At 39.3% G+C, this 15821-nt stretch overlaps 1 protein-coding gene across 1 annotated transcript in view; it reads left to right on the top strand.

The window, feature by feature from the left end:
* KCNQ1 (potassium voltage-gated channel subfamily Q member 1) overlaps positions 1–15821 on the top strand; it is a gene marked incomplete at both ends in the record, with an annotated part of 327746 nt that overhangs the window by 42082 nt on the left and 269843 nt on the right. The window contains one exon of the mRNA XM_079537031.1: positions 427–517. Coding sequence (XP_079393157.1) covers positions 427–517 — 91 coding nt within the window. The remainder of the gene's footprint in view (positions 1–426; positions 518–15821) is intronic.

The raw sequence follows: 15821 nt of genomic DNA, 5'->3' as shown, positions 1-15821 counted from the left end.
CTCTTTCTGCAGTAGTTGCTTTGAAATTTGGTTTTAAAACGGAATAAATCCTAAGTTGTGTTTCATATGCCAGATTTTGTTTATCTGGGGCCTTTTGGGAAGTGGTTGTAAAAGGTGGTGTGGGTGGAGTCTGTTCAGGTCTGGCTTAGTTGAGATTTCTTTTTGCAGTTTTTGAGGTAGGCAAATGCTAACTTCCTTGTGCAGTTTTGATTTGATAATTTCTGACACCACAACTCTTTGAAGATAAAATAAGCCATACAACATGAAGTAGGATCACTCACAAGTTACCAGTTGTGTTTAAGGTAATGCACCACCAATGTCATTTCTGTGTGTCCAGATTATTTATGTTGGAATGAGTATTTGTTTTCCTTCTAGATTTTTATGAAACAATGTGTTACACTGGGTGTTCTTCTGTTTGTTTTGCAGCTTCCTTATTGTGCTGATATGCCTTATCTTCAGTGTGCTTTCTACAATTGAACAGTATGCAGCTCTTGCTACAGGGACGCTGTTTTGGATGGTATGTATTAATGTGATGGTGTGTTTGTTCTTAACATATAAATCCTCATCTGAACCAGTGTCATAAGCACAATGCTCTGTATGGTTTAGAAAGAAGCTTTTTTCTGCTTTTGCCTAATGAGTCTATAAAGCCCTAGGAAAAAATCAAAAAGTTATGATCGTACAAAAAGCTACTCAGATCCTACATAGCCTATAATAAGGATGTTCAAATTGTGTCCAACTCAAAGCTATTCTGAAGTTAAACCTGAATCCCTCATATTGGTTGTGTGAATCCATTGTTCAGCTTTGCTGAATAGCAAACACCTCAACATGGTTGGGGCCAGGGATGTGAAGGGAATAGAGTAAGTGGAAGTCCTCCCTTCAAGCAGAATTCAGATCCAGCCTTCTTTCCCAACTGGTAAGCTGCTTTGCTTTCATTAACTTGAGAATTATGCCAACTTGCTCTGCTTGTTCTATGCAGCTTCCCTTCAGCAGTGAACATTTTGTTACCTTAGGTTTATGGTTCACTGATGCTGCAGCAGTTATATATCAAGCTATGTTCTAAGAGTACTGCTGTCCTGCCTGTTTAGACTTCATTCAAGAACCTTAGTTTTGAAGTCTGAGAGGCACATTTTTCATCACAGGGAAAAAGAAAAAATAATCTTAATTTGTTGTACCTCAGTGGTAATTGATGTATCCCCTTCTAAATCATTGGTTTCTTTGTATTTGCCCATTATTTAACCATTATTTTACTCCTGAAAACACTATCACTGTATTGAGAAAATGTTAACCATCGATTTGTTTGTTCAAAATAGTTCTTGCAGTTGTGCACCAGTGATATCATTATTGTGTATATCATTAACGTAAAAATGTTCACTCAAAATATTGTTTCAAACCGTGAATTCAATAAATGTGAAGTTTTTATACTACATTTTGAGTAATATAAGAATTAGCATAGCATATGAGTGTTGATCACTTGTCTTTCTGTGGAATGTATCTTCATGCCTGCTGTATTATTTATAACTAACTGGTAAGTTGTTTGAATACCTGTGTTACAACTGTGCAGTTAGTTAAAGGGAGTCTATACTTGTATTTTTGCATCCAATATCTTATTTGATTTATGGTTTTCTTTTTGTATGGATTTAAGGTTCCTTTTTATCCAAGTAGTAGCTGTAGATACTGTCAATTTCTATGATCAATTTGAACTGTGATGATATCTCCTTGAAACATTCATTTGTGATGTATCATGATATTTTCATGATCATGCTGTAGCTTCAGGGAAAGAACTTCTAGTGACAGCGTGACCATTACGTTTTGTTTTGAGTGTTCTTTTTCCTTCACCTTTCACTTTTGATTTTGTGAATGAGATCATGGAAATAATTTTGTGTGTTCACAACGTATTCTTTTCCTAAAGGATTAACTATAGTGATTTTAAAGAGACTCAAATTGATTGCCAGTGATCCACTGATCCAAAGCAGTGGATGGGCCGATGCGCTCTGTGCTCTATCCAGTTTTGGTGAGACTTCCAAAGGAGCTGTGGTACCTTCCTCAACAAAATTTAAGCCCCAGAATCTGGTTCCTGTTAGCTTCTACCCAACAAAGTTTCTTATTCTATCCTTATTTTAAGGTCTTCTTGTTTCAGTAATAGTCATAGAAGATGTTATAACTAAATGAAAACAAGATCTAAAAGGGATGTTGAGATTGTGCGTATACATGAACACTTTTTATTTCTTCAGTTTCATAGTATTGAAATATTTTAAAATCACCTCCCACTACCAAAGTAGAAAATCTATTTTCAGTAATTTATAAATTATTTTTCAATAATTTCTGAGCATTTTAAAAACGTTAATGCTTTCTCATAACAATAAGGGAGCCAAAGACTACTGGGGAAGTTTGTGTTCCTATCGTGTTCCAGTTGTAGACAAAAAGCTCACAATTAGCCGTTGAATCTTTCTCTGCTTGTCACCACACTTCACAAGGCAAAGAACCTTGATGAAAGCTATACCTAAATGCAGTTGTGATGGGAGAATAGGAGAGAATTGGGCTTTTGTTAGCTTCCAGAAGGCAGTGAAAACTGTTTAAATTAGCATGCGTTTATTTTATCGTTTTTCACTAGATGGTGCTGTTGGAGGGGGTTTAACTGCAGTAACTTGTTGGCAGTTGCCCAGCGAGAGCTGAGACTGAGCCAAGACTCTGAAAGGATCATCATTTTGAAGGGTGTATGTATACTTGGCCCATTCTAAATAGTGGTGCGGGAGAACTTTTGCCATGACTCATAAAGAGAATGTAGTATATCTGTGCAAAAATTGATTTTGAGACTACAATATTTAAACTATGGAAAAAAGTAATTTGGAGATGTATGTTCCCAGAGAGACCATATTTTTCTTTTATTTTCATAAGCAAGGATTTTACGGTGCCAGAACACAGCAGAATGCTGTTATCTCAGCATGATCTAAGAAAATCCAAGTGCCTGATCCAAGGGGATTAAATATTCTGCTGAACGAAGGGATATTTAGTCTGCCTGAAAATGCTATTTTCTTGTAGGAATCTCATTTCAATATTCATTCCAGAAAAAAAAAAGTGACTGTGTTTTAGTGATGAAATTATAAGCACTTTCCAGCTTTTTCTTTTGAGTTCCTTTCTTACCTCAGAGTACTGCTTACTTGAAGAGATAAAAGTATTTTTTAAATATTAAAAATGGCTTCAGAGAAAAAAAAATGTAATATGTTCAGTGGTTAATATTTGTGTTATTAGCAGTGAAGGAATCTACACAATTGTGAGAGAATGGCACAGAATTGAGGCTTATAAGAAGCCCAGGTTTTATTTCTTGCTTTAATATAAGCTTTTGTTTGAAGATCAGCCTTGGCTTTCTTTCTTTTTTTTTTTTTTACTGGGTTGTTTTATGGGCCTTGAGAAAAATACCTACAGCTTTTGATTCTGAAGAGCTCACAGAGTTCAAGTGGTTCAGCGTGGTTCTAGCATTTTTTTCCTCATTATCTTCACTGTTCATGAAGCCAAGACAGGAACTTGTAATCTGAGCATTGATAGTTGTTCTCGTTTTCATTGCTCTGAAAAATTATATGAGAGTATTGTTTGTAAAGGATTTCCCCATACTGTGCAGTGCAGACTGCAGTCACTGATGTAGGCAGTCTCTCTGAAGAGTACTGCACTTCTGAAAGCAACAGACTTGGCAGCCTCAGCAGTGTCCCGTGGCCCTGACCTAGAACAAGGTCGACTGATGTAGCAGATGTGCATATGATGAACTCATGCCTTCAGACCTTTGCTTTTGTAGGACTTGCAAACAGACTTGTCCAGAGAATCACCTTACTATCACTCAATCGATAGCTGAAGTTTGAGAACCCAAATGTCATTTGAAATTGCCTTCTGTGCATTTTAGTTTAGCCAAATGTGAGTGACTTGAAGGCTTAGGAAAGAACAGACATGAAAATCACCCTTTCCCCATTTTCCTCTGAACCCCAGTATTACTGGCTGCTCTGTTTGTCCTGGTGGACGATGCAAGTGTTTTGTTGCATGGTTACAGTCAGTTAGCCCTGCAAGCAGCTAAACACCACAAGACCTTTAGCTTTCTTGTCTACTCCTAGTGGGATAGGGGAGAGAATTGTGGGGGGAAAAAAGATAGAATTCATATGTTGAGATAAATACTATTTACCAAGATGGAAAAGGAAGAGAGAAATAACAGTAATGATAATAATACATATGTATATCAACAAAGAAGTGATGCACAAATCAATTGCTAACCACCTGCCAACTGATGCCCATCCAGAGCAGCAGTAACACCCCTCAGCCAACCCCCCTCACTTTTATATATTTTTTTCACAAGATTTCATATGGTATGGAATATCCCTTTGGTCAGTTTAAGTCAGCTGTCCTCTCCCTGCTCGTGTTCCCCCCAGTCCTCTTGCTTACTGGATAACTCACAAAGCTGTAAAGCTGAAATGTCCTTGGCTGTAGATAGCACTGCTCAGTAACAGCTAAAACATCGGTGTGTTATCAACACTGTTTTTCTCCTGAAGCTAAAATATTGTATTACACCAGACACCGTACAGAAAATCAACTCTGTCCCAGCTGAAACCAGGGCAACAACCAGCTGGATTGGTTTGGATTGCTACTTGTGGTAACTTCTTCAATTGTTCCTGCTGCTCACAAAGCGATCCCTTGTTAACTCCCCTGGTCTGTGCAGGAAAGTTGTAGATTTTATGTAAATTAGATGTTAAAGGGATTTAATTAATTTGCTTTGGAAGGCTGTGGCCATTTTTTAGTTGAGTTTAAATACAGCTTTACGTCCACCTTGAGCAGGTCTGAGGGATGCAAATCAGAGTGGTTTTGAAGTGGGAAGAAGACAGATTATTGGATAGCTGAGCCAATTTAGTGCTTAGGAGATGAGGTTTTTTTTTTTTTAAAAAAAAAAAAAGGAAAATAGGAAGGGAAAAGAAAGCTTGTTAGCATTGTTTGGTATAGCTGAAGTCTGAGCAGAATAAGAATGGCAGGAGGGAATGAAGAAGAAATATGAAAGAAAGTGTGCACAAACCAGTAAAGGAAGGATGAAAAGTTTTTCCTTTCTGATGTGCTGCAAGTCTAAGCTCTTAACTGTTGTAGAAGGGAGGCACAGTTTTCTCTTTAAAATCTGTAGAGGGCAGCATTGGACCGTGCTGTGTCCCATTTGGAGTGGCTGGGTTCAAACCTTGGATGGTGTCCTGAAGTGGGTAAAAATATCCTTTGGAAGAAGTGAACTATTAATAAAGAGATGGCTTTTCACATGGATTTGGGGAACTTTATACGAGTAATAAAAAAAAAATAAATTCTCCTGGGAGATAGGGGTTGAAGAGAAGGGCTGTGTAAATGTTGCTGCCAGAGACAACTCTTGCCACTTTGTGGCTGTAGCCACAGAGTTCATGTTGTTTGGCCTACCTGATTTCTCATCATGTGGATGGCTGTGAGGAATAATTACAGCTTTCAGTGAGAGGAATTGGGCACATCTGCATGAAGGAGAACGAAATAGATACTGAACTTCTAAATCTACTGAAAGATTTCCAATATGATTGTATCCTTCCAGCTATGTTCTTGCCATCTTGCCATTCAGTGGCGAAAAAAATCATTTGGCTAAACTTTTCTGCTGTTAACAATGAAAATTGATTTTAATATCTATATAGGACCATGGAATTGTTTGAACTGGAAGGGACCTTTAAAAGTCATCTAGATTAACTCCCCTGCAGTGAACAGGGATACCTACACTAGATCAGGTGCTCAGAGCCCCGTCCAGCCTGACCTTGGGTGTCTTCAGGAGCAGGGCATCCACCACCTCTCTGGGCAACCTGTGCCTGTGCTTCACTACCCCTATCATAAACCACTGTTTTTATTATACCCAGTCTAAATCTCCCCTCTTCTGCTTTGTAATCATTTTCCCTTGTTCTGTCGATGAAGACCGTGCTGAAAAATCTGTCCCCTCCTTTCTCATAGTACCCCTTCTGATACTGAAAAGCCACTGTCAGATGTCCTCAGAGCCTTCTCTTGCCCATGCTGAATAGCCCCTTCTCTCTCAGACTGTCCTCGTAGGAGAGGTGTTCCATCCCTTGGATCATTTTTGTGGCCCTCCTCTGGATATACTCTAACAGGTCCACCTTTCTCTTCTACTGAAGACTGCATCCAGATGCAGTACTCCAGGTGAGGTCTCACCAGAGCAGAGGGGCAGGATCATTTCCCTCGCCATGCTGATGTTGCTTCTTTTGATGCAGCACAAGATACAGTCAGCTTTCTGGGCTGCAGTGGCACATTGGTTGCTTATGCCCAGCTTTCCATCCACCAATACCTTTTTTGGCAGGGTTTGTGTTCAGTCCTTTTGCCCTCCAGCTTATACTGATGATAAAGGTTGCCATAGCTTGGGTACAAGGCCTTGAACTTGACTTTGTTTAACCTTGTTGGGTTCTTGTGAGCCATTTCTCATGGCTTAAGTTGGTCTAGGTCTTTCTGGATGGCATCTTGCCCCTTGGGTGCACTGACTGCACAGCTTGGTGTCATCTGCAGACTTACTGACACAGCCCACCAGTATCCCTACATTATATGGTGTGAATAAGCAATAATTTTATAGAGAAGAAAAGTCTTCTACATATATTGCGGACGTGTACCAGATTGGAATTCTAGTTTTAGTCTGCTACACTGGAGCTTGCATTTGATAAAGGTAGGCTTGGATGCAGAAACTTCCATTTCTGCCTTTTGTAAGAACGATGAAAAAAATCTCTCTTGTTGGCCTTCTACACTTGGAGTTTTCTGTGACGGTGAATCAGAACAGTAATCTAGAGTAAAGCCTGCCTGTAAGTCACTGTGAGAGAAGGAATCAGAATTTGACATTTATCTGCCTAAGGCACTGGATTGAGATGGCTGTGAAATGCCAGGCATTTCATGGGACTCAAACTCTGAACTTGGAGTGAAACTCTGGAAAGTGTGACCCTCCTCAAGCTTGCCCTGGGGCTGGTGACAAATTGCAGGCTGGAACAAAGCAATGGTGATGGATTGGAGCCACCTGCTGGTGGCTTGGTGGCCTTTGTGGTCCCACATGGTGGTCTCCCAGCCACGGGACAGCATAGAATTACTGGCCAAAATATGAAATGAACCCAGTGCCAAATTATCTCTTTGGTCTGAGCAAGCCATCCCAGCTTTTCATATGTCACCTACAGTAGCCAGTCATAAAAAAATATTGCTTTTGTATTGTGTGTAGCATATGAAAAATAGGGCGATACATGTTCCAGAGTTGCTAGCAGTTCACCTGTTCCTCAAGAGCCTGTGTTTACATTCATAAGTCAAATAGAATACCAGTGTTCTGTTTATTTTTTTTAGTACAGCTGCACTCCAATAAATTCTGTTCAAAGTCTGTTTTATTCACTGTTAAATTTTGTGTTTGCTTTTGTCAAGCTTTCTACTTGAAGGTTAAAGTTTGTCACAGCCTTTCTGGGGTGTAAAGCCATGTCAAGCTCTGAGCGTTGGTTTGGTAACTCCAGAAGGAACATGATAAACTTTTTTCTTGAAATTATACACATTTAATATTTTAAACACATATTTGGTGCTTCAGCAAACGAGAAGATGAATGCAAATTCCATCTTGGAGAAGCAAAACAAAAAAAGAAAAAAAAAAAAAAAAAAAAAAAAAAAAGAAAGTAAAAACTGTGAAATGCTAGTGCATAGTAGAGCCAAGCAGTGAAAAGAAAGATTTTTAAATTTAGGATTTATCTGGATTAGTGTGTAATGTTTGCAGTGACAGGTGTTTCCTTTATGCTTTGCCCAAATGTCTGGAAAGTAGTTTGTCATTAAGTGCTACATTCAGTGTGTATCTCAATTTCAGTATAACTGGAGGGTCTATGGCTTTGTTAGGTCCTTGTTTTCACATCTGACCTCAGCCAGCTGGAGTCTATTGTTTTAAGCGTAATGTAACAGCTGACATAACATAACGGATATCAAGCTGAAAAGCTGAAGCAGTGCAGTGAACTGATGCAAAGGGAGGGGAAAAGGAGAAGTTGGGAGGGAGGGAGAGGGGCAAAACTAGCTTCATGATTCAAAGTGGAAGCTTGCTGGCTTGTTTTCCCTGGGGGAATTAGCTAGAAAATAACGGGATGAGTCTGTTGAAGTTCTATTAGCAATTGATTACATATGATAGACTACTGAGACAGGTTTGAATTTGCCAGCTGTCACTAGCTGGTGGCTCTTGAATTGCTTTAAGTGGCCCTCAGTAGGCAAAACTGGAACAAACTCTGCAGGTGTGGTGTAATTGGACTGTGGGGCAGCAGCGTGTACCAATGTCTTGTGAGAAAGGAGTGTCCCGGGGTGGAGAGAGAGAAAGCAACTTAAGCAAATGGAATGCATTAAGAATTTTATTTTTAACATTGGATTCCTGTGAGATCCTTTTCTAAAAATGTTCCCACTTCTGAGTTTGGTAGTAAGGTGCATCAGCACTGACCACTAACCGGCCTTGGAAGGAGAAGGAATGAATGAATGATGGCTCTGTTAGAAACTTACCGCAGCCGTTAAAAAAAATTGACAAGTACCTGCCTGTCCACAGAAAAAGAACAAGAAGGTATAGAGTTCACCCTGTTATTTCTTTATATAGGTATACGAGAAGCATCAAAACCTATTTCTATTTTTAGCGATGATTGAAAAAATTCTTCTGGCTGAATTTCATTTGTACAGGGTAAAGCCTCTGGCAGCTCCACCCTACTGAGTGTTTATTCCATGTTTTTAGGTGGGGGGGGAAGTTAAGACTCTATGCTGTTTTTTTAAACGTATATGGGTATGGGCAACCAAATTAGGTCCTACGTTTGTAAGTGAAGTTTTTATGGCTTGAGGCTTGCAGTTATGCAGTGTGTTTAACTCTGTGTATATGAGTAGTCATAATGACTTCAGCGGAGCTTCCTGTGTGCGTAAATATTAACAAGATCAGGGCGTATTAGGAAAGGTTTCATGAACAGTGTCTGCTTGTGCTTAGGGATAACCTAGGAAGCACAGGAGTTTGATTTATGGCAACTGTAAGCTGTATTTATCACACATTTAAAATTTTTGAATTTATTTTTATTTCATTTACTTTTGTTTTGACAGTATACAAAAGTATTATGGTGACTGAAGCATCAGCTCAGTCTTTGCAAGACTTTGTCTTGCACAAGGAGTTTCCAAGATCGTTCTTGCTGTAATGTGAAGCCCAGTCCTATTTTCTCTCTAATCAGAAAGGAGCTCTGAAAAGAGTTAATGGAAGCTGTTGATTCAGTAGCTAGTAATGCATTACGTGGGCATTTACACTGTAGCTCAGCTTGTAAAATGAACAAATCCTGTAGTAGAGCTTAGAACTTGGCGTTCTGCTGGAGAAGCCTTGAAAGTTCAGCACCACCCAGGTATGCCAGTACACTGATTTTTGGGGACCTGTGCCTTGGTGTATTGTTTACAACAGGTTATTTCCACCTAACTTGCTAAACATCAGCATATTTTCAAGGTGATGGGAAGCCAGGAATTGCTATTAGCTCTCAGAATGAGCAGGACTTCAAAGAACTAAGAAAACAAAATGCTTGCTCTCACACACTGTCTGTGAAAGCAAGTTATGTACTTCCTCACTTTGATGGCTTCCCGTATGTTAATGACATTGGGGCTGTCTAATGTGTGCTGAAATACACAGAGTATGTCTAACAGCTGTCAGTAAATCCATGTGGTATTTGGATTTTCAGGTGGGCCTAATTAGTATTTAACTGAGAGAAGTCCCTGGTTCCAGAAGCTATAGACAGCTGTGAATATACAGTAGCTCTCATGGCTTGCTTTTCAGGTAGCAAGTGACAGCAGTACCTTCTCTAACAGGTATAGCAGCACTAAAGCAGAGAAAAAGATCTTTTAACGTAGCTTTGAGCTAAGAAACTCAGGAAGTGAAGATTGAAGGGCTCCAGGCTTTTGTTTTTGCTTTTGTTGTTTCTTGGAGTTGCTGAGTTGTTTCCACATGCATCCTCATTTAAAATCTATTTTGCAATCCCCCCCGCCCAACTCCCCCCTTGTGTTATTTTTTTTCTCTACAGCATCTCTTCAACATCCTTATTAAGGTACCTTTCAGAAAACCTCTTTCTTGTTGTTGTTTGTCAGCTTGACAGGATGTGCTTACACTTGCAATGCATGCCAAAGAAATTGATTTACTCATCATTTATCCCACTGCAGCCATTCCCCTTATAAAGATGAAAAAGGACATCTGCTCTAGAGGCTGGTTTTGTGACAACATTGCAGAACAGTTTTAAATCAGAATAGATATGCACAATGACTGGCCTCCATCTGTCCTGCAGGCAGGGATCTTGACGCCTACCTTCTAGGAGCTGTTCCAAGTCACTGATTTAGTATATGAAACTTGAATTGAGTTATACTTAGTGACTGGGGCAGGGGAAAACGAAGGAGAGAAAATTAAACATTTACCAGTTTTACTTCTGTAATGCCTTACCAACATGAACATACTTGACCTTGCAGCATTCTTGGGAGGTGAGTATTAGCAGTTCTATAAGTAAAATTGGATAACCCCTGGCTTTTCCACTGTAGCTTGACTCTGTGAAATGAAACCATTGGAGAACTTGGGCTGCACTTCCAAGACTGGTTGTCAGCCTGTATTAGCTGGCACTGCCACCTGAAGAAATGGTCCTGCTGCTCCATTCCTTGTGCCAACACAAGCATTTTTGCAGCTAGTGCAGCTATGTTGTAAACTGCCTTGGAGAACCTGTATGTGTTCAAACTAACCTTTTTTTTGGCCAGATGAGATTGCTTCTTTTGGCAGCAAAGCTGGCTTAATGTTTGTGGAACTACAGTGTAAGATTTCATAGCTTTTGATAGTTAAAAGTGTGATGGAAACTTTATCTGCAACGCAATTTGCAAGCAGACTTGCGCTCTATTCTTCTGAAAAAATATGTTATTTACATTACGCTCCATTCAAAGGGCCCTGCCTGCAAGATGAAGTACAGCACCTAGCAGAGTGCCAGCACGCTCTAAAAGATAGTTCTTACCTTTATAAAACTTGCAGTCTAAACAGGCAAAGTGGTGAAAAGGTGAGCGGAAGGAAGCATGAATAGCCTCTTGCACAACCAGGCAACGAAGCAAAGAGAGAATAACCTTACCCAAGTCCCACTTTGGGCCTGCTCCAAGTGTTCAGAATACGTGATGAGCCTCATCAATCATTATACCAACAAAAAAAAAGACATATAAAATTTCTTGTCTCATTTCTTAATTTATATCTTGTTTCTGTGAAAGCCTTTTCACAGAATTTTTCAGTGTGACAGTTGAGATGTTGACCTTTGTTTCACATACTTAGCTCTGTTATTGCCTTTCTTGTATTGATTTGACTAAATAATTAAGTAGCATTTTATGTTCTTTGTATCTGTTTTGCAGAAAGACAGCAGGATATCAGCCTCAAATGCTGATTGAGACCGACTTGATTGAAATTAGTTTTATCCTACAGGTTTAGGCATGTCTACTGTAATCTAGAGCCAGTTATTGAACTTGAATTGGCAGCCCGGCTGTGTCTGCAAACAAAAGCTGTTTTGTTCAAACTCATCTAGGACAGCCAGGGATGTAGGTAGGGTTGCAGAAGCATGTCTGTCTCTAAGAGCTTAAGCAGCAGTCATCTGCTAGCTCTTCCCTACTGTCCCTCAATGAGCTTTAACTTCGCCCAGAATTGGATTGCTCTGCATTTGCTCTCGCAGTGCTGCTGTATCTAGATGACCCAGAAGGCTTTACTTAACGCCAAAGATGATTAAAATAACTTTTTAATTGTGTTGAGGAGAGGGCTATGAGCATTTTAAGAGCTGGTTACCACTGTTCAGCTTTGTGGGTGGTTATCTCCAGGATGAGAGGTGTAGTCAAGAGGAGTTGGGTGTGGTAATTAATATCTTCCATCTCTCTTACTGCCTTTGAAGTGACTATGAGCACATGGCTGCATGCGTCACTGTAGCCTAGTCCTGAGGGGTATAATTGGACTATTATGTCATTGTTACTATTAATGCAATAACAGGAATATTCGAGTTTGAATTACCGTAACTATTTTGATTAAGGAAAAAAAAAACACACCAAAAAACAAAAAACCAAGCCCAGAAGGACACACATTTCTCCCCGGAACAGTGGTAGGCTAGACCTGAGGTAACACATGCCTTAATAGCCCCTAGCATGCTCAAATAAAAAGCCACTTGGACTCAAGTGCATTTTTCAGTCATTACAACATATATTTTCATGCTTAAAAACTTTTGCATGTTAGGATCCGGATCATTAGTGAAACATTTAAACCTTTAAGTACTATGAATCATATGCCTTTTTAAGGCAAACAAACTTTAAAGAAAAAGTTCTTCCTTTACTCCAAATTCTGAACCAGAAGTGCAGTGAGTTCCTGTCTCATCTGCAAGGAAAAATGTAAGAAAATCAGGGCAGTGTACTGACTGCATTGCTAAACTTGCTACTTATACATACTCATAAATGCTTTTATGATACGGTATAGCAACAGATCTAGGATCTTATAGACGTTGAAAACAGAACATGATTTGCAGCTGTAATTAAAGTGAGTAAGTTTGTAAACAACACACTGTTATCTCATTTTGATTCTTACATCTAAAATATATTTTGAATTCTTATAAAACTAGGAAAATGTTAAAATGCTGGAAATTTGTTTCCAAGTAGAATAACAATTGCATGAAACTCCCTTGTCTTTTCTGTGTATTTATAAATGTATACATCAGGTTAATGGCTGGTGAGAAGCAGAGGTGAAGAAGCTCAGCCGTGCTTCTTCAAGTGACACAGAAATGAGCGTGGTTGCCCCAAACAAATACGCTTTCTCAAGGTTAACAAGCTGTAGTTTGAAATGTGAGTGAGGCTGTTAAGAGAAAGCTTTTTGAAGTGCTTATTCTGGTTTTGACAAAGAACCACACGCTGGTCCCTAAGTGTTTGGACACAAGGGACTGTTTCAGACAGTTTTATTTGTTCATAGCTTACGTGGGGAAGGAGATATTTCTAAAACCAGATCCTGTTATAGATATGTAATAATTGTGATCTGTATCTAACTAGCTAATTTATTCTGATCTTGTATCTGCAATTAGCTCGTGTTTGGAAAGATGAGACTAGTATTTGTAAAGGCACAGAATGGGGTAAGGCCTTTTCTTTTGAGTCCCTTTTCACTGTGATTTTACTTATGCATTTTGGCACAGAGAGAGAAAAGCTACTAATTCAAATAAATATCTCCTGGGATTTAAAATCTCTGCTAAGTCAGACAACAGGGGCCTGGATTTCAGTGTCTTAATATAAGAAATCCTCTGCGGAACAGTTCAGCAGATTTTCTACAAATGTACAAATCAAGGCTATTTGCCTGAAAGAGTGATCTGGAAAGTAGCAGGTGAGAAGTGGGAGAGTGCTGCTGTGCCTCTTTAGGCACAGGATGGCATAGAAATGCAGGAGAGGGAGAGCACTGTGAATAGTCTTAACGCTGGCTATTTGCTATAGCAAGAGAAAGGGAACAGGCAGGTGAAATGTTTCTTTCTGATAAGCATTACCTCAGTCAGAGTTGTCTGTTCCTTTCAACAGTTCTTCCTCTTTGTTCTATTTCTTGACAAAGTTCCTAATAGGTAGGTCTTGGTTTTTTTGTTTTTTTTTTGTTTTTTTTTTTTTAAAGGAGTGTTTTCTTAATATTGAACAGTTATTGAGATGAAGCTTTTTGCTTACAGAAACTAATTACTTTAGAGAGGCGTGAGGCAAGGTTATGGAGACTCAGCAAAAGCTTTGGGCAAAGGTACAAGATGTGGTAGAAGACATCCAAAGTGGCTTGGATTTGGGTAGAAGTGTGTGATATTGACATTTCTGTTCTGTCACTGTTGGAAAAGTGACCTCTTGAGTATTGAAATTCCTTTGTGAACTGCAGATGTCGTTCAGTGTTGAACTGCATCTTCTATCACTCCTTCTCTTACCTGGAACTTAAACCATTGCTAATTGAAGCAGTCCATAAGGTCATTGAAGTACAAATATGCAAAAAAGTCAAAGTCAATTCAACTCTGGAAGGCTTCTGCCCTTTCAAAATTGTATGCAACTTGCATTGCCTTTCTGGATATGCAATTAGATTTTCCCACGCAGTATTAGTTTGCTTGTGCCACTTGCCTGTTGTCTACAACAGGACAGAGATGACTCTTGTGTGCTTTTGCTGCAGTGGCAGGGAGCATCCTTTTCTTCTCCTCAGGCTTCCTTGATCCGTTCTGCCCACAACCTACAGCATTCTGTGGCTCAAGGCCAGTAGAGAAACATGGGCTGGGACCAGCACTGCATATAGATATTGTTGATTAAAAGCTGGAAAAAAGTCAGCATGAAGAAGGCAGCTAATGAAGCATGTCAGCTTTTTTGAATTAAAATGTCCTTTAATCACTTTTATATAAATACAAATTCCAGCCTCTTATCCCGAGAGGCTTCCAAGCCAAAAGAATTGTGAACTTCTTAAAACAAAGAAAGAAAATGAAACTGGTGTGGAGCGTTCTTTAAAAATTGCTACTGGTTTTCTTCTTTATTCTTAGTTTGGGATATAAGGCTGAAAGCAAACAGTAAAATCTTGGAAACCTTTTTTTTTTTTTTTTTGTCTTCTCATTTTGTTTTATTTCCCAGTAAGATAATGTCCGTGTGATTTGGGACAAGGAGGAAAAACAATGGCATCTGACTGACCAGCATAGCGGAAGTGATACGCAGAACAAAGAAGGTTTTTTATTTGTAATCTAAGTTTTTTGTCATCATCTCAGCTCATAACACAGGAAATCAATAATTTTCAGTCTTTTTGGTGAAGTATTAAGTAAAAATCAAGCAATCCTTTTAGCAAACAGGCATACTGTAATGTCACTGGGTGCAAGGCTAAAGTTTCAAAGCAGTGTGTGTTTTACTTTGATTTATTTATTGTTGGTAGCCTGTCAGGCCTTTGTTTGAATTAGGAGCCATTGTGGGCAGCCAGAAATTGAACTTTATGTAATACAATCTATCTGTCACTTAGTATCAATTCCCTAACAATGATGCTAACACATTCAGACTTTAGCATCTGGACCTCGCACTTGAGTTTTCAGCCACTAGGTAGGGTCTAATGTTTCAGTGCTTCCATGTAGTTTCTTCCCAGCTATTTCCCATCTGTGTATGACTGTCCCATTTCCCTAGGGGTCAGTCACCAATGCTGCCGATGTCACCAGATAAGCCTTTTCCCAAGAGAATTTTGTTTTAATTGTTTCACTTGTTAGACCTCACTAGACTGTTGGATTCACTGTTCCCTCTTCAAAAGCCAGAAAATGCACAGTAAAGCAAAAGGTTGTGGGATTATGATTGAGCATGCCTCAGAGATCAGCATACAGCTTCTTATTTTGTGGGGCAGTTCTAAAGCAGTGTGCTTCAGTCTCCTTCAGTGTTTTACAAAATGAAGGCTAATGATTCCATGGAACTGTGAGGTAACAGTAGGAAAGATTAAAAACATATCTTGGAGTACATATATGGGTTCACAAGCTGTCAGACAAAGTTCTATTGAAAAAAGCAAGCAAACCAAAGAAAACCACCTCCAAAACAAATCTGTAGTAGCTAATGTACTGAACACATTTAAAATGTGCAGCCTGCCTTTATGGCAGCTAGGCTTCTCTGGGAATGTGCCTCTAGTTGTTCCATGCTTTCCTAAATGGGAAGACCTTGGAAGAAAGCAGGCAAACCCATCCTTGAGCGAGACAGTAAAGATGAAATATCTCTACCTTTTGTGTGTCCTGCAAGCTTCCTAGAACGTGCTCCTGTCAGAACCACTGCTATGCCACAAGCTGTGTGTACTGCTTG

Source organism: Tetrao urogallus (assembly GCF_951394365.1).
Source record: "Tetrao urogallus genome assembly, chromosome: 6".
Lineage (NCBI taxonomy): Eukaryota > Metazoa > Chordata > Aves > Galliformes > Phasianidae > Tetrao > Tetrao urogallus.
This window is presented reverse-complemented; position numbering and strand designations above follow the sequence as displayed.